Here is a 17329-nt window from a genome sequence, read left to right as displayed (position 1 = left end):
CTGAGACCAAATTCCAGGATTGAGTAATGACTTTCCCCATGTTTCCCCAGCGCAGATAATAGCTTCTTTTCCTGTTTGTTTTGTCTCCCATTATAGGAGCTGAAGGGCGGAAAAACCTACTCCAAGGTAAGAAAGAGTAAAGAAAGGGCAAATGTGTCAGAGTGGTGATGGTTTTGTCTGCTGTTCGTGCTCTGTGTCCATCAGAAAGCAGTGGCTGAACGGTCAGAACACAGCATAGCTGCTGCGAGCGGCAGTCTGGAGAGGCACTCGTTAGTTCGTCGGCCTGAATTAAGTGATTTCCCAAAAAAAAACTTACTTACTGGGACAGGATCCAGATTGCACTGGATGTGGATTTGAGAAGGGGGTTGGGAAGATGTTCTGCATGTCCTCAAACTTTGGGGAAGTTCTGAGTCAGATGTGAACTTTCTGGCTTCTGGCAATGTCTTGCTAATAAAGAAATACAGACTTGAGTTACTGTGCTCTCCCAAACACAGTAACCATCTGTGGCTGGGGTAGGCACCTCGCTGCGCTGTGAGCACAGGCAGAAACCTACAGCAGAAATCACTCTTTTCCAGGGCACAGGAGGCGCTGAGGCAAGAAACAAGCTGATCATCAGGGACATTAGTTTTTTGTTTTGTTACACGCACACTCGCCCCACTCGTTTTCTCGCTCAGGCTGTGGGAGAGACAATGGGCTGGATGCCACCCCTTCTCTTTGTGCTGGAACAAGAGACAATGTTGGCTTAGGAGCTGAGTTCGCACAGAGCCCGAAACCATGTTTGTTTGAAAATGAGTCACTGGTGCGAGTTTCTAATAAACAGATGTTCAGGTCACGCAGAACCTTGTAAGAATTTCTTCTAATCAATATCCTTCCTGAGACCGTGGGTCTAAAAAGCTTTGAGAGGAGAGCTGCACTCACACCATGTACCGCTGTGCCCTGTGGCAGAGGGCAGTGGTGCTGCCCACACTGTTCCTTTTTTTGTGGCTAACGTGAGGACGCTGTCTCTAGGGCCATCGGTTTCTCTCTCACTAAATTTACGCTGAGGGGGAGGTTATTCCTCCGTCCTGCAGAGCTGCCTGTCCAGGGAGCACAGCGTAGCTGGAGGAAGAGGTGTGTCTGTGAGGTGTAAATGCATCGGCTTCTTCCTCCTCGATGCCCGTCCTGAAGCTTCCCGCAGTATTTGGAAATGTGGAATTAAAGGAAGCTCAAAGGCAGCCTCCATGGTGGAGTTAACCTGGACTCTTATTCAGGTCGTGTTGTAACCTACTTCCCCTTCACTCGGTCTGCAGTTGCGTTTAGAGGCGTGTTAAGAGATTTAACTGCTCCAGCCCAAAATCAGAGGCCAGAACTCAAGTACTTGTCTTCTCTTGAGCTGAGGCCTTGCTTGGTCTCCTGTGAAGAAGTGGAATGAGTCGCATGCATGCACGTGGTCCCTCAGTGCCTTCCCGCAGCTCTCTCCAGCCAGGCTGGGCTCCTGGAATTGAGGAAAGACCCGTGTGGAGGTGAGGGGCGTCGCACCAGGCAGGGTGGTTATAGGCTTTGCAGTCTTGGCCTGCGGACCAGGCTTGTTCAGACTCCTTTCCAGGCAGATTGTTGTGACAGAATCGAGTTACCTGGTATTCCTAATGTTTGTAGCAGCAGCAGTCTGTGTTCACGCAGTTATTTCCCCATTCCTAAACAAGGCCTCACCTTCTCAAACTGCATTCGCTCGGCAACTCCCCTGATCGTGGGAGGTGCGGAGTGTCCTTTCTACCTGGTCCCCCTTCAGTAGGGTAAGAGCAGTGGAGCTGTTTGTGCTCAGGTCAGAGTTTCCATAGACTTGTGTACCTTTGGTTTGACGTTAATGTCACCTCGGTGTCAGGGGTTATGGAGCGGAAACCAACAGGAAGGACTGATAAAGCGGAAACTCTTTCCCCAAGCTGGAAGAAACACCATCAGCTGGCTGGAAAACTGAGGAAACTATTGGGAAAGGTTACATATGAAAACATCCTCTTGCTAAGGGATCCTTCCTCTATATACTGGGAGTCTGCTTCCTGAGGAGGGCTTGTGACCTCAGCGCGCAGCGTGGGTGCTTGGAGTCCTGTCCCACTTCTGTCCTCTGCCCATCTCCTCAGCGAGGCCCTCGGCTCCGTTACCGCTTTGGTGCGGGACGGGGGGTTTGGGTCCAGGCCCCTCAAGTGCCCTCTTCTTCTTCTGGTGGGGCTGGGCCGTATCTCGTCTGCCCTCCATTTCGGTTGCTCTGATGTGTTGCATTGCACATGGCTTTCTCCTCCCCAGTTTCTCTCTGAAAGATAAAAAGTCTCTACATTTTCTCATTATTGCTGAAGGTTCAGCAAAAACATAACCCTCGGCACTGCAAGAGAGAGGAACACCTGCAGCAGGAACTGGAGAAACACTCGAGTTAAGGGAGCCCTTATGAAAGGAGAAGAGAGGGAGCAAAGTTAGGTTATGTTTTTCTTCCTTCCTATTGTTGAAGAAAGGTTCCTGTTCTGTCTCACTTTTTATTTGCCATCAACACTTGTTCCCCTTTGAGAATGGGGCAGAGGACAAAGGTACCATGATCTTGTTGCTGTCATCCCTTGAATCATCTTTTGCAGGCTGTGGTTTAGACTTTTGACGTGGAATAATGGGAGCAGTCCTGATATGGAACGATGTTCATACAGCAGGGACTGGTTTGTGCTGTAACTCCCTATCAGCTGCCACAGCTGAGAGCACCGCGTTTCCGTAGTGTGGTGCTAGTCTGAGGCTCGTGGTTCAGTTCTGTCATTCAGGTGTCAACGCCAGGGCAGGAGAATTGTACTGTAATGCACAAAATAGCAGCTGGGTATGGGCATTTGCTTGTCCACCTTCTCTCTGTGTTCTTGTGGAAGCCGACCTGTACGTTGAAGTGATGCTGACTTTCTGTGCTGGGGCTGTTTGGTCAAATTTGGGGTACAACATCTCTTTCTGGGCAGGGCAGGTGAGACACAACTGACTTATTGCCAAAATTCTGAGTAGAAGAAGCTGTAACTTTTTTCTTTTGGGAAAGCACTGTATTCCTACAGCAGGAATTAGAGCAGAACAACAAAACGGCTCTTCATTGTGCTTGTGCTCCAGAGGCATCGATACCTGCTTTGAATTTGCCTCTAATCTTTAATTTTGTCACCGTCCCTATTTATTTTCTCTTTGTTCAAGAAAGTTTGGAGAGCTGATAACTAAATCTCTGCAGACATTTCTCTTCCTCCTGCCTGCCAAACGTACCACTAGCTAGTTAAATCGTGGAGATGCTGAGGAAGCTTTGCTACAGGAGATGCCCAGCCCAGCAGCTGTGGCAGTAGAGCACACGCATGGCCCTATGGCTCTCCATTCCCAGCTTGCGGTGCTGCAAGGCTCCGTTCTGTGGTTCAGGACAGTGTCACTTTCCTCCGTAACAATATCCTTTCATCTCCCGGTTCGCATGCTCCGCTGCACTCTGCGATGGCCCGACACAAAGAGTGCCTTATTATGTTTGTGTATGTGTGATTCTGTTTTTTCCACATCGGTGACCTAGTGCCTTCCATGTCCTTGGTTATGCAACTGCTGCAGGCTGGTTAACGCTGTCCTGGCCAGCACCACTGCTCTTTTCCTCCCTTGCACAGGGCTGACGTCCCGCAGAGCGTTCACCTGGCTGGGGATGAGGAAGGCGACCCTTCCCACCCCCAGCTCTAAGGGGTCTCTACACCCCATCTCTGCGCGTATGGCTTGTGTTTCTGCCCTAAGTCTCAGAGGTGCTGTCCTCCTCTGGTCTGGGTGACACTGCATATCCCCTTATTGAAGTTTTTTTTTTGTTTCTTTGTTCTCTCCCCTTCCCCTCCATTGTTTTCATGGCTACAGCTGGGCTTCGCTGATCTAAATCTGGCAGAATTTGCGGGCTCTGGATCCACTGTCCGTTGCTGCTTGCTGGAAGGATACGACACCAAGAACACGCGACAGGACAACTCCATCCTAAAGGTATGGCAGCTGGTTCTGCCACAGTGGAAATCCTGCTGTTGAATAAAAAAAAGATCACAGCCAGAGTGCAGTGCTGAGCCTCAGAGAAGATCCTGTTATGTACAGAGAGAGGGTTCTGCTTTTATGCTGCTGGTCTGAGCAGGGAAGCTTGCCGTTATCACAGTTGCCCTTTGATGTCTTGGCATCCATTTGGCCGAGCGATAACCCTCGATAACATTTTTTTATCATCAGAGAACGCATGAGCTTGGGGGGAAAATCAAGTCTGAAGTGCATTGTCAGGGTTGCCAGGCTGGTGTCCCGCTGAGCCCCTACAGCTTGGAGCCATTGATGCCTGTGCTTGGGAAAGGGAGGAAATAACTTGCTAAATCCCTGGAGCTGATCTCCTTTAGAGAGGAACTGGGTCTCATGAATCTTTACGCCTAGCCCTTGACGTCCTGGCTGTTGCGAAGTGAGGTGCTCGCAGCAGGATGGCTAACTGTGGGCCTTGTTCCCTCTCTGCAGGTCACCATCGGGATGTCCTTGCTCTCGGGGGACCCCTGCTTCAAAACGTGAGTTTCTGGGTACCCGCCCTGTTCTGGGGAGACTGAGACTCCTGTTGCTTTTGCAGTCTTCTGTTGGAGACTGAAATTGCTGGGGAGGAGGAGGAGATGTCCTTGAGATAAGGAAGTATGGGGGAAAGCTTGAAAATGATGGTCTAGATTGTTGGATCAGCCAGCGTAGTGTAGCATGACTGTGCTTTTGGTTGGTCTGTTCTCTGCTGTTGTTTCCCAGCTATAAAAAGGAAGAGTCTGCTGTAGGGTGGGGAAATTCTGAATTTCAGTGCCAGTGGTAACGTCAGCTAGTGATAGGAGATGTGAAGGGTGACCTGCAAGGGCTGCTGAAGTCTGTGTCAGTTTTCACTCCTGCTCTGTGAGATGGGATGGCAGGGGAAAGTATTTTCAAATTTCCCTTTGAAACTCAAACCTGATTTCCAAATCTCTTGTATTCTTCTGAAGGACTGGGTTGTCTCTCTTTTCCCTTCTTCTGGGGGAAGAAACAGTCTTGTTGTGCATAGGGTGTCTTGGTTTTTTTCCTCCTAGTGTCGTTGAGTTTTGGAAACTAACGGACGTTGATAAAGAACTTTGTGTTTTACACGAGGGACAGTTTCTCATAGCTCTGGGGTTGGTTTCGATGACCTCCAAGAAGGGAAAGGTCAATGAAGAAAACAGTCTTGGAAATTACCATCTTTCAGCACATAGCACTCAAAATAAAGATGTTGAATTGAAATGGCAACAAAAATAATGCGAGGCTGAAGCATTTTAATTCTCTCTTTCTTCTTCAGGATCCTAGGATCATAATTTGTATTGATTAGTAGAGAAACTGCAATCATACACATCTTTTATTTTTTTTTAAATCCATTTAGCAAGAAAGAATAAATGCAGCAGAGCTAGAGAGCACTTTTGTTGCTTCGCTAATTGTTGGGGAATCAATTAACAAATATAGCAGTGACGTGTGCCTTTATACTGCAGTGATCCCAGCCAGTGTGCAGCAAGGTGTGTAACTGCTGCAGGACTGCCCTGTGCTGATAGAATATTTCCTGCTGACTCCCAGCGGTGTGGGAGGAGAAAGCTTTACCTTAAGGTCACGTCTCGTAGCAGTAACATTCTGGGCTAAACGGTCTAATTTTAGGAGCTGGCTTCGAGTACATCAGCGAGCTTGCGTTGTTATAAAAAGCTGCCTAATTTGTATTTTGTGAATGCCTTTTCACAGTGCAGCAATGTTTGTGAGCCTTTCAAACAGTGACTGCAGTGCTGTCAGATTCGGAAAAAATCATGCTTCAGAAGGAAACTTTGAGCATCTTAAATCCTAACCTTTTAACGGTAATAGATGCTTTAACAGATGTTTCCAGCCTAGGTTACTAGGATTAGTTTCAATGATAAATTGAAGTGATGGCTGACGATGTTTGACAAAAATACCTCTTGCTTTTTCATTGTGGAATCAAACCCCACTGTTAGTACCTGGAAATTATACAGAATTGAGTATAAATATCAATTTAATGTAAGTGGGGTCAGTCTGAAAGTCAAACCTCCCTATTTTCTTGCAGGATTTTTGCAGTCATCCCCATTTTTTCTTTATATGGTGATGATGTGCAAATGTCTAAAAATGGAAACTTTGCATGTAGAATAGTCCTTGATCAGGAGAGCTGTTGAGAAATGACACTCGTTAGAGGATTAGGCAGGAATTAAGCTGTGCTGGGAAGTCACTCCTGAACGTGCTCGCCGAGCACTTGCTTTCTGCAGCACCCGGAGGAACCTTCCCCTCCTGGGTGTCGTGCAGGAGGGCAGAGCAGGCTGCTCGCCCGACCTGATAGCTGCTACAGCAGCGGTGGGCTTGACTGAGGCAGCAGGGGCCTTATTAACCTGGGAAAGCAAGTCCCCAAAGTACCTGGCTGTGTGTAAATCACCGCTAACGTGGTTAGGGAGGTGGTCTTTTTTTTGGTGGTTGCTCCCCCCCACCTCAGGAAGGTGTGCTGGGGGTCTCCTCTGACCTTTGTAGCCGTCTGGCTGCCGTAAGAAATGGTTTTAGCTCTTTATTCTTTCTCCCAAATTGTTCGATGGTCCCCTCGTGTAGCATCTTCCCTCGCTCACCGCAGAGCTCCAAGTGAGACAAATAAAAGTTTGGCTTCTCACTCCTCACTTAAAAAGCGTGGTATAATCCATTACTTACAGCTCAGGCTTCAGGCTATAGGGAAGTTAGGGCTCCAGCAGGAATATTAACTTTGCCACGCTGCACATGCCGTGGCTTTGACCCAAAAACCCTCCTGGAGGAAGGGAGGGGGCTCAGGCGCTTGCAGTTCTGTCCTGGAGTCAGCATTTGCAGAGGGATGTTGGGAGCACGCAGAACAACCAGAAAAATAATTCTGACAGCTGGAAAAATACTTTAGTCTCACTAAAAAGTAGTTTAATCATCAGTTAAAAAATGGAAAGGTCACTCGATGGTTGTAAAATGCTCTCGTAGGGGTGCTGGGATAAAAGGCTTCTCTCCGACCCGGGTCAGAAAGGTGTAGCAGGATGGTGCTGGGATTTCGAGCTGGCTGAAAACAAGCTGGTTCCTGTTTGTGAGGCCGACTGGCTGCTGGAACACATGTTGGGGGAAAAGGGCAGCTCTGGATAATTTCCTGGAGGATAGTGCAGTTGTCCTGTACGAATGACTGAGTGGTCGCTTTTTGCCTTAGTTTACCTCAGCCTTGCTTTTCCTTGTACTCAGCAGTTTGTAAAGTGCTAGCTCCACAGTCCGGATGCGTTATGGATTAGGAAAGACCCAAGTCTCGGGGGTGGGAGCAAATGTCATGCCGTGCTGTAGCCTGGGGGGCTGCCAGTCCTTCCTGGGGGAGCTGGGGGGGCCTCGTGGCGCAGCGAGAGCCCCCCGTGCGATAGGACGATCCCTGATCCCTGCCCTGCACTTTGTAACCCTCTTCTTTTCTGCTTACAGGCCGCCTTCCACAGCCAAATCCATCACCATTCCGGGGCAGGACTCCACCCTGCAGCTCACCTGCAAGGGCGAGGGAACCACAAGCAGCAACAGCACTTCAGCCCCAATTGGCTCTCTGCGTCAGAGCAAGCCGCGAGCAACCATCCTCAGCTCGGGTAGGAATGCCCATCCCGGAGCCATGCAGCGCCCGGGTCTGCCTGCACACTCTCTTCCTTCTCCCAGCAATTACAAGCACAGATTTTTTTAATTTTTCATGATTTCCCAAACCAATCCTCACCTCTTTACTCATTTTAGAAAATTAAGAGAAACAAAGTTATCTATTAAGTGGAGCTGAGGAGGGGAAGCATGAATCTTTGCCACATGCATACTTGTGTTGGTGGAGATAAAGCAATTAGTTCTTTTAGCTGTGGATTTAATAATCCACGTGTCGCGCTCATCCCTGCCTTCCATTGTGTTCAGTGGCACTTAACATTGTTCTCCACTCAGCTATTCTGGTGCTCGAGCTTATCTTCTCGAAAAGTTCCTACGAAGGTTTTAGAGGCTGGTTTAAGGTCTGATGGCCTTGTTCCAGCTGCTGATGTGGAGTTCTTTGGCTTCTGTGTGAGCCCATTTTCAAGGACACTGCATTCTCCCATTGCTTTTTTTTTAAATCCCTGCACACTCCCAATGTGCAGGCAGGCACACTGCACCAAAATAGCACTGTCACATCGCCTCACACTTAGCGCAGTGTGCAAGTGCTGTGCTTAAAAAGCTGGCAGATGTTACACTGGGGCGCTTTTGGATAAACTTGCTGCAAGAGAGGCAAGATGGGGCAAGGGCAAAGAAGCAGAGGTTATCCTGAGGTTTCGGTGCCAAGTTCAGATGTGATTTAAATGCTAAGTGGCATGGACTCTCACAAGTAATAGCAGAAGAAAAGTAATAACAGGAGAAGCACTCAAATGGAAATTGTAATGCTTTACTGATAGTGGCCGTTTGCTTCCGTGGTGTTAGCTGTTCACAGTTAAAAGTATTAAATTTCAGACACTAACTGTCTTTCTGGGTCCTTCAAGGCCCTAAAGATGCCTGTTAATTCAGACACTGGATGGTAGAATTAGTGATTAGAGCTTGACAGAGAAGCTTGTTGTTGTCTTCCCTACTTCCAAGGTGCTTGTAAGCGATGTGCTAGCCTGTACAACGGGCTTCTGTCAAGAGGCTTGCACTTTCCTTAATCTGGTGTCCCAGGATCAGTGCTCAGTCCTAGGCAGCGGGCAACATCCCGGCTTGGTTGTGGTGTAACCGGAGCGCCTTGTTTCTCAGCAGGTGTCCCAGAAGAACCCGATCAGAATCTGTCCAGCCCCGAGGAAGTCTTCCACTCGGGGCACTCGCGGAACTCCAGCTACGCCAGCCAGCAGTCCAAGATCTCTGGTAACTGTTGATCTGTGTGGTTCTGCCAGCAGTGGCCCCATCCCTTTTTCTTTCCTGCAGCGAGCTCTTGTGAGAGCAGTTTGCAGCCATCTCTCTTACCCAGCCCTGTAATAGCAGAGTTTCCTGTTTAGTCTCTGCAGATGAGTTCACAGATGCGTGCATAAACCTCAGTATCTGGGAACAGAACTGCCGGTCTGCGGCTGCCCTGCCTGTTAGCTGTGCTGCCAGGAAGGAGGAAAAAACTGGTTTGTAACCACTCTGCCTTTGCAGGTTACAGCACAGAGCACTCCCGTTCTTCTAGCATGTCCGACCTGACCCACCGCCGCAACACCTCCACCAGCAGCAGCGCGTCCGGAGGGCTCAGTATGACGGTGGAGTGCCCCGAGGGAGAGCGCGACCACAAACTAGAGAAGCCGCCCCGGCCCCCCAGACCAGCTCTTCTGCTGGACAGACCCTCTCGGTAGGTAACTGGTGCAAAGCCCCTTTGGGAAGGAGAGACGGAATCTACTCCTTGGTCTTCAAGCAGCAGTAAATTGGAAGTAGTCACTGGGAGGGAGGCCGTTGCTCAAAGAAGCAAGAGAGTATCTGAAAGTCTGTCTTGAAAGGCTGAGTAAGTTTTCCTTTTATTTTTTCTCCCCAGGAGGAAAAAGGATTCGGTGGAGAGTCATCCAACCCGAGTGGATGACACCAGGATCGATGCAGATGATATAGTGGAGAAGATAATGCAGAGTCAGGACTTCACAGATGTCAGCAATACTGAAGGTGAGAGGATGAGTCTCAGAGGGGAGGTCTTGGCTATTCCTTTAGCAAGGCTGCCAAGCTTTTACAGAGCAAGATCTGATCTGTTGTAGACTCCCTTCCCCACTTGACAGTATTTCAGTGCTTGCTAGGTGTTTCTGCGGTAGGTAAAGAAACCACGTGGATTTGAGAGCTGCGCATCAGTTTGCAAACAGTGCTTGCCACTGTTCTTCTGCAACACGCAGCAGAGGTTGAACAGGAGCTTAAACATACAGGATGAGAGGGAAGAAATACCAGTTCTTCAGGGCCTTTGTTCTAGGGTCAACCCAAGGGTGTTTTTTAAAGTAGGAGGCCACAGCTGGAGCAAAAATGGCACATCTTGGCAAAAGGATGGGAAGAGAGATGGGTTGCGGTGTGCTGGTGTTAGGGTCTGAGAGAGCCAAAGGAGTTTTCTCCTTTGCAGCCACAGCATTTGTTAAGGGAAAATTAATATCATCACTGCATTTATTTTAATCTTCCAATTTAGCCTGGAAATCAATCTCACATCCTTTATCTAGTGTGTTTTTTTTCAGTAAGTTTTAAACCTGAGCCTAACCTCTTGTTAGTACTTCTACAGGTTACTGTTAGTCACCTTAAATCACTGGATATGGTATCAGATCGTATGGGGATCTCCACCTCACTCAGCAGGAGTTTAAACTAGGCTGTTTAAACTATAGCCACCTTTTACCAGCAGAACAGGCTGAGTTTCTTTTCCAGTAATGAGTGTACAAAAGCAGCATGGGAGCCCCACAGTTTACCTGTTTAGATGTATTAAAGCTGACCCAAAAACTTACATCAGTGGAATTGCCTTGAAAGAAGCAGCCGGAGGAATGTCATCGCATTCATTTCTCTGCTTTTACTCTTCCAAAACTCAATGTTGTGCTTGATTTGTACATGAGGCTCCTTTTTAAAGCAAGAAGAGTTCCCGGGGGCCCTATTACTATGGGAACACCAGAAAGCGTGCATGCGGATTCACAGAAATACTGTTCCTGTTCCGAACATTGTGTAACGCGGCTGGGAGAGGAGCACCTGGCAACCAGCGGTAGCTCTGGATTTTGATACCTGCTTCCTTTCCTATCTGCAGATAGCAACCTGAGGTTGTTTGTGAGCAGAGACGGAACAACTACACTGAGCGGTATTCAGCTGGGAAACAGGTAGGTTTCCTGCAAGCCTGCAGACAGCGAGGCTCCGGAGAGATTAGTTAGCTGGTTTGCACCCAGGAAACTTTCACCTTTGTTACGGGAGAGATTTCTGAACATCACGTGCTGTACGGTGGCTTTATTCCCACATTAACGCCCCCAGGTGTCATGGTGACAGGCCGCAGCTGCACTGGAGTGTAAGTGCAGTTGTCAGAAGCTCGTAGGGATAATTTGATCCCAGTTGCTAGATCCAAGAGCAGAAGTAAGTGAGGAGTAAAAGGACAAAATGGTAGAGGTTGGTTCCTGTTTGCTTCCGCACCCGACCGAAGGCAGGGAGCTTTGCCTCCTGCTGGACTACAGCAAAACTGCAGCAGCTTGTCCTATTGTCCCTTCTCCCTGCCCCCTCCATCTGTGTCAAGGGCTTTTTCTCTTGTGAAAGACTTCTGGACAAATAAAACTTTGTCTTGCTGCAATAGCCCTTAATGCCGTGCATTGACCGGTCGCGTTTGCGAAGCTTTATAGCACCTTTGTAGGAAGAAAAGCAATAATGGCGAATACAAATGTGTCAGGTCGGTGGTAAAACTGGAAGCAGAGCCAGGAACAGGCTCTTTGCACAGTATGCTCCCTCCCCAGCCCCTTTCCTCTGCCTTCTAGAAGGATTTATGTGCTACACCCAGCTCTTTCAAGTGCTCTAGTGTTAGCTTGCCACGTAGCTGTCTGTTTTGTGTTATGTGAGCTGACGTCTCGCCAGACTGAGTCGTTATTTTCAGTATTTTGTGTGAGGTTAGAGGGCGATGTTCATGAGCAGAGAGCTCTGAATAAAGACTTGTTTTCTCTAAGTGACTGAGGAAAATAACCTGGCTTTCTCGTCCTCTTCCCCTCTGCCTCCTCAGGGTCTCATCTGGAGTTTACGAGCCAGTGGTGATTGAAACCCACTAAATGTGAAGAACAGGGTAGAGCTGCTGGAAACAGGCCCCCTACCCGGTCCGCTGCCACATGGATGCCAACCTTTACCTCTCTTCATGCAGCATTCCAGAAGGGATTTCTCCACGCCCCTCCCCGTACGTTTGCACTGCAGAACTACTCCGAGACCACTCCAGACCGTGCACTTTCCCTGTTGGCAGTACCCTCCTCCGCTTCCCAGTTCTTCCAGTGCCTGCCCTCCCCTGTTCCCGAGCAGGCGCCAGGTGTCTGTTGGACGTATCCTTAGTCCTAGAGGATGTTGCTCTTCTGCACCCCTCATTCCACCCATCCGTTCGCAACAGGGGACGTCTCAGCTTTGTCTCCCCAAAACATTGGGTTATACCACTGTGAACTCTTCAAACCACTGGGGGAGGGGGGAAAACCATTGTAACCAAACCAAGAGCTGCTTGTTGGTGACACGGTGGAAGGGCCGCTTGCAGAGTGCTTTACACATTGACTCTGCAAGGGAGCATCACCTTCCGAGGCAACGGTTTTACTGAACGAGGTGTGCTGTGGTGTGCACTTCACCTGGCTACCCTCAGATCCCCAAACAGCTTCTTATAGGAAATATCTCCCGAAAGTGCATTTCAGAAAATTACTGCAATCCAGATGGGAGCTGATTAAATGGTTAAATGCTTGTTATACCACTAACTGCATCGTGCCCTTCCACTGCTGGGCATGGAAGGGCAGTGCTCACCTATTAGCATTACCAGGAGCACTTTAGAGGTTCCAGATTTTACCTGGAGGAGGCTTATACTTGCTTTTCCAGGGTCAGAATCCACGTTTGCTGGACTGATTCAGCAAATAGTTACTGTTGGAGCTTGGAATACAAAACCTCTTTTTTTTTTTTTGGCTCAGGAAGGGAGCTGCCCTTCTTGGACTGTGAAAAGATTCTTGTTATCTGACGGCCCTCCCTGGGCCGTGCAGTTGTCTGCAGTGGTCTCTCTGGTGGTGGTGGTAACAATCGCCTCTCTCGGCCTGGGCCAGTACGGGAGTCGGTGTTGGTTGGCCTTTCGTGACCTGTCAGCAGGGATCTACGCCTGAGCTGGTTCCTTTTGGGGCTGGGGAGAAGTAGGGCAAGACGAAGCCCCCGTCTTTGCCGTCAGAGGTAGGACGGGTGCTTCCTGCTGCGTTAGCCACAGCGGCCGTTCCTACCTGCTCCGTGGCGAGTCAGCTCTGACAAGGCTTCAAACTCTTTTTCTGGTTGATCCTTCAATTGTTCCTCTTTGGGTTTTTCTGCAGTTGTTTGACACTTGAGCTGCCTCCTTGCAGCGTGTGGCAGAGATGTCAGTCCCTTTCAGCTCCCACTGATAGATACTCCTGGCAGCTGCGTTGCAGACGAGGATCTCTGCAGACTCCAGCCGCGGGCTGTGCTTGCAGCCCTTCCTGTACAGAGACTCTTGGCCTGTAAGCTATTTCTGTGTAGTGCCCTTTCCTCTTTTGCCGGTGTACTGTAGTAGCACTCAGCAGCCATGCACTTTGAGTAACGGCGCGCTCCTGGCCCCGCCGGGAGCGTGCCCTCCTCCGACACACGTGTGCGTGCACACTCACGGGCACACACCTGCCCCGCTCAGCAAGGAAAGACTTGTAACTGATCACGTTGTTGTTCAAACTTAGTTATTGTAAAGCCTTCTTAAAAAGAAAAAAAAAAGGATTAATAGTGGTCTCTGTGGCCAGAATGCATGCAGATGAGCTACTGGAAAAGGGAATTTGGCAGAACGAGAGATGAGGAATGAAAGGGCCTTGATTTTGATTTGTTTTCTTGGGTTTTTTTTGCCCTGCTAGCTAAGGATGGCTGCATGGGGAGGGTGTTAGGCAGTGTGGCAAAGCCATACAGCTGCTTACTCTGTTTTGATGGTTCCTGTCCTCAAGTCCAGAGGTTTCTTTCTGTGTTTGGACAGACCACGTGTAGCATATGGATCTTTTTCACCCCTTTTGCTTCAAAGGGAGTTAAAATTTGGGTTACGGTTCAAAGGGTTACAGACACCACTTCGGTTTGGTTTAATGTAGGGAAAAGGTATTGATCTTTTGAGTCTGTCTAAAACAAAAGCTCTTTCACACTTTCTGGTGTTTTTAACTGTGATCTCTTCTCCATTCAGTCTGGGGAGGTTTGGCACTCGCTCGCAGGCTGGGGAGCTTCCTGCCCGCTCTGGGTGAGAGGTGCCCTGTGCCGGGGGTGCTCGCAGGACAGGGAGAGCTGCTGCTTGCTTTTTTCACTCCCTGAGGCTCTGCCAGAAAGCTCGGCCTGGCCTGACCCTCTGTTCGGGTCAGTGTGAGGGCAGAAGCACACTCAAACAGCAGCGGGTGTCCTTGGTCTGCCCTCAGGTAGCTGTAGCGGGAGCTGGGGGTCAGGCTGCTCCCCGGCACAGCACCTGCTGGAAATCGGGTCCAGCATTGCAACCAGGACTTGAAAGGGGCAGAAATAAGCTAGGAAAGAGGCCAAACCCAGCTCAGTTCTGCTGCTTCGCTTCTATTCCCATGAAAAACAATGGTAGTTGCTGTCAGAGCGACTGGGAGCCAAGGGCTTTCTCCTGGGCTCCAGTTGGCAAGAGTCTGTCGCTCCGAGATGCTGGCAGCTAGGCGCTGTGAATCTCCTCTTCCAGCAGAGCAAGGGGAGCTTCAGTTGAGCTTTTCAGAAAGCTGCTCTCATTCCCCCCAAGCTGGCAGTTGTAACCTGCTCCATCGCGTAGCTGTGGCCAACCTGGGCAAGCCTCTGGCTTCTCTTCCAGCTGCTCGGCACATCACTGCTCGGGTTTTTGGTAACGGTGTCTCGTAGGGTGTCTGTCTCTCGTCTCCACATTAGGATTGACTCCACAGATCCTGGTCGTTTTATTTTCCAGCTCTCCCACCCTTCATTTTGAGTAAGAAGGCAGCCCTAGGCGTTCAGCCTAGTGCAGCACAGCCAGGGCTGGAGTGCCCGGGAGGGCCCTGTGGAGAGAGGGAGGAAGGAAGGAGCAGCCTGCTTCTAGCTCTAGACCTCACGCGGAGCTCCTGCTGCGCATCCACCGCGAGCGGTGCCCAGCAGCATCCCTGGTGCTGGTGGAGGAAGCTGGTGTGGGAGTGGGGTCCAGCAGCCATGGCTGTCTCTCTCGGGAAGCTGCGTCTCGCGAGCACTTTTTCCGTGTTGGCATCGCTGCCGTCTGTTCCTTGTTGGGCTTTGAACATTTAAGAAGTGAATCAGTTTCCAGACCCAAACCGCTGGCTAGTTTCTTTTTTTTTTTTTGTCTTGAAGTTTATTGATTTTTTTTTATAAACCCAGCAGGCTGGTGTTCTTGTTTTTTTTTTTTTTTGACTGCGTTATTGTTTCATTGATATTTTATTCCTGGGGGGCCGAGGGGGGACTTTCTTCCCTACATTGTTCCCTTTCTCAGGGGATTCAGAGGTGACTTAAACGAGTAAAAGGACCTTATTGGCAAGCCCCTGCATCCCCTGGGTCTCGGATGCTGGTGAGCAGGGCTGCCCGCGCCCGGCTGGCCCTGGAGAAGCAGAGCTGGCTCTCTGCTCCCGTCTCAGGGCCAGGCAAAATGTGTGGGCCCTGCTCTCAGTCTCTGGACCCCTGGTTGGTGGAGGCCTGTTGCAAAGGCATGGGAAATTTCAATGTAATTTTTTTTTACTAACTTTTTTTTTTTAAAACGGTATAAGTGGAGTGAATGTCCAGGACGGTAGGCTTAGTTGTGAATTGCTGAAGGAGATGGGTTTCAATTGGAAATCGTGATGGAAAAAGGGGGAGAAGGATGTTGCCCCTCTGTCCCTATTTTTTTGGTCTGGTTGGCACTTTAAATGGGGGGCTTTGTGCTGTCCTCACCCTTGGTGTGATGGGCAGCGGACTTGTGATCTCTTCCCCCCCCTTATTGCCAAATCCCTTTGCCCCCCGCAGAAAGCTAAGCCCTTTTAAGTGTTTGCTTCAGGTTTTCAGAGGGTTCTGAACTGGGCCGAGACCCGAAGAAACGTCTTTCATTCGAATCTTAATAGGAGGGGTTGACTTTTTTTTTTTATTTATTTTGTCGTTGCTGTTTTTTCTTTTTAAACTGGTGGCTGTGCAGCTGGACTCTGCACGCGCTGTTGTGAACCTCTGGGAAAACCTCACTCCAGGTACGCTAGAGCACCCAGGTGAAACGCCCCTCCTGGAGAGGGGCCCCGTCCTGCCCCCCCCCCCCCTCGCTGCCTTACCCGGGGGCTGCAAAGCCCCCCTCTGCCCCCCTGCCCTGCCCCGGTGCCCCACCTAGGCTCTAGCTGAACGAATTGATGCTCTGGTGACTTAGCCCTGTGGACAAGGCTAGTCCCCAGGGGCGAGTTGCTGCAGACACTGCCTGGTAGCACGTGTTTGCGCTGAAAAGCCGCTTCCTCGCTGGGGGGGTTGAGCGTGAGATCCCCCCCTTCCCTCTCGAGCGCCGCGTCGTCCGTCAGCCCACCCGCGCCATCCCGACCTGAGCCGTGGCTGTCGCCCCTGCCCGCGAGGGAGGGAGCTGGAAACCTGGGAAAGAGAAAGGAATTTGGGTGAAGCTTGGAGCTAGAGGTGTGGCTGAGCCTCTGAACTTGCCTCGACTGTAAGGAATAATGGTAGAGCCCGTATTTTTGTGGGGGGAGGGAGGGGAAGGGGAGATTATGTTTTATTTTCGTGAAAGTTAATTGAGCTTGGTGATCTTCAGATGAGGCGCGCACTTGATTTATATCAGATTCTATAGAGAGATCGCTGATATTTTTGGAAAGGGAATGGGTCTATGCAAACTTCCAAAATTGCTTGAAAGATAGTTTAACATTTTTTTACTTTGAAAATCTAAAGATAAATCTCTAACTTTTTTTCTTAAAGCAGAAGTGCGTTTAGAAAGAGAAGCTACTTCCACTGCTCTATTTTGATGATGATTCTTGGAAAGTTTGGGCTGGAGGGAATGACTATTTTTCACCATTTTTATCTTGCTCCTCTAGTTTTTTCTTTTTCTAACGGAATGCTGTGCCGTCTTTGATTCAACAGATCGTGTTTGTATTTTCTGTATCTGGTTCCTAACGTAGAGAAATAACAAATATATGAGGAAATCAATATAATGTCAAATGTTGTTATGGTTTGGGGGAAAATAAAGGTTTTTGGTACTTCACAATGATTCTTCTTGCTTTGTATTTTTGTTCTAGACATACATTTGCTTCAGAAACACTGGCTAAGGAAGCAAAAAGGTCAGACAGTGCCTGCTGGCAGGCAGGGCTTTCCTTGGCAGCCAGCGGGGTACGGGGTCCCTGCCAGCCCTCCCGGGGGCAGGAGAGGGGCTGGAGCAGGGCAGGCGCCACAGCACGCGTCCAGTAGAAGCGGGAGCCTGAAATCCAGGGGGAAGGTGAACTGGCACCACCGCCAGCCCCTGGCACAGTCTTGTGTTCCTGAACACTGCGTCCCTGCCAGGGCTGCGCTCAGCGGCCGCATCCTGCCCCGCTGTGGGGACGGTGCCGCAGCTGAAGCATGGCTCCAGCAGCCACCTGGGGGCCAGGGCAGCCTGTCCTCTTCCACCATGAGCTGGATTCACCTTCCCCAGCCTCCCAAAGCCAGAACATCCGCACCTTTCAGTCCTAGGCCCCCCCCGCCTCCCCTTCCTCTGAGGCTCCCCGCATCCCTCGGCTCT

The 17329-nt window shown here is 49.8% G+C and overlaps 1 protein-coding gene across 4 annotated transcripts in view; it reads left to right on the top strand.

Annotated features, from left to right (window-relative positions):
* EEIG1 (estrogen-induced osteoclastogenesis regulator 1) overlaps positions 1–16819 on the top strand; it is a 37007-nt gene extending 20188 nt beyond the window's left edge. For 3 of the 4 annotated variants that reach the window (XM_080562488.1, XM_080562489.1, XM_080562491.1), the window contains 9 exons: positions 97–126; positions 3853–3969; positions 4471–4517; positions 7441–7595; positions 8737–8844; positions 9115–9304; positions 9485–9606; positions 10706–10775; positions 11654–16819. In XM_080562488.1, coding sequence (XP_080418614.1) covers positions 97–126; positions 3853–3969; positions 4471–4517; positions 7441–7595; positions 8737–8844; positions 9115–9304; positions 9485–9606; positions 10706–10775; positions 11654–11699 — 885 coding nt within the window. In that variant the 3' untranslated portion in view covers positions 11700–16819. The remainder of the gene's footprint in view (positions 1–96; positions 127–3852; positions 3970–4470; positions 4518–7440; positions 7596–8736; positions 8845–9114; positions 9305–9484; positions 9607–10705; positions 10776–11653) is intronic. The other variant, XM_080562490.1, reaches the window with a different exon arrangement.
* The last annotated feature ends 510 nt before the right edge of the window (positions 16820–17329 follow it).

Source organism: Anser brachyrhynchus, assembly GCF_964034855.1.
Source record: "Anser brachyrhynchus genome assembly, chromosome: 19".
Lineage (NCBI taxonomy): Eukaryota > Metazoa > Chordata > Aves > Anseriformes > Anatidae > Anser > Anser brachyrhynchus.
Note: the sequence above shows the minus strand (reverse complement) of the source record. Positions and strands in the feature narration are given on the sequence as shown.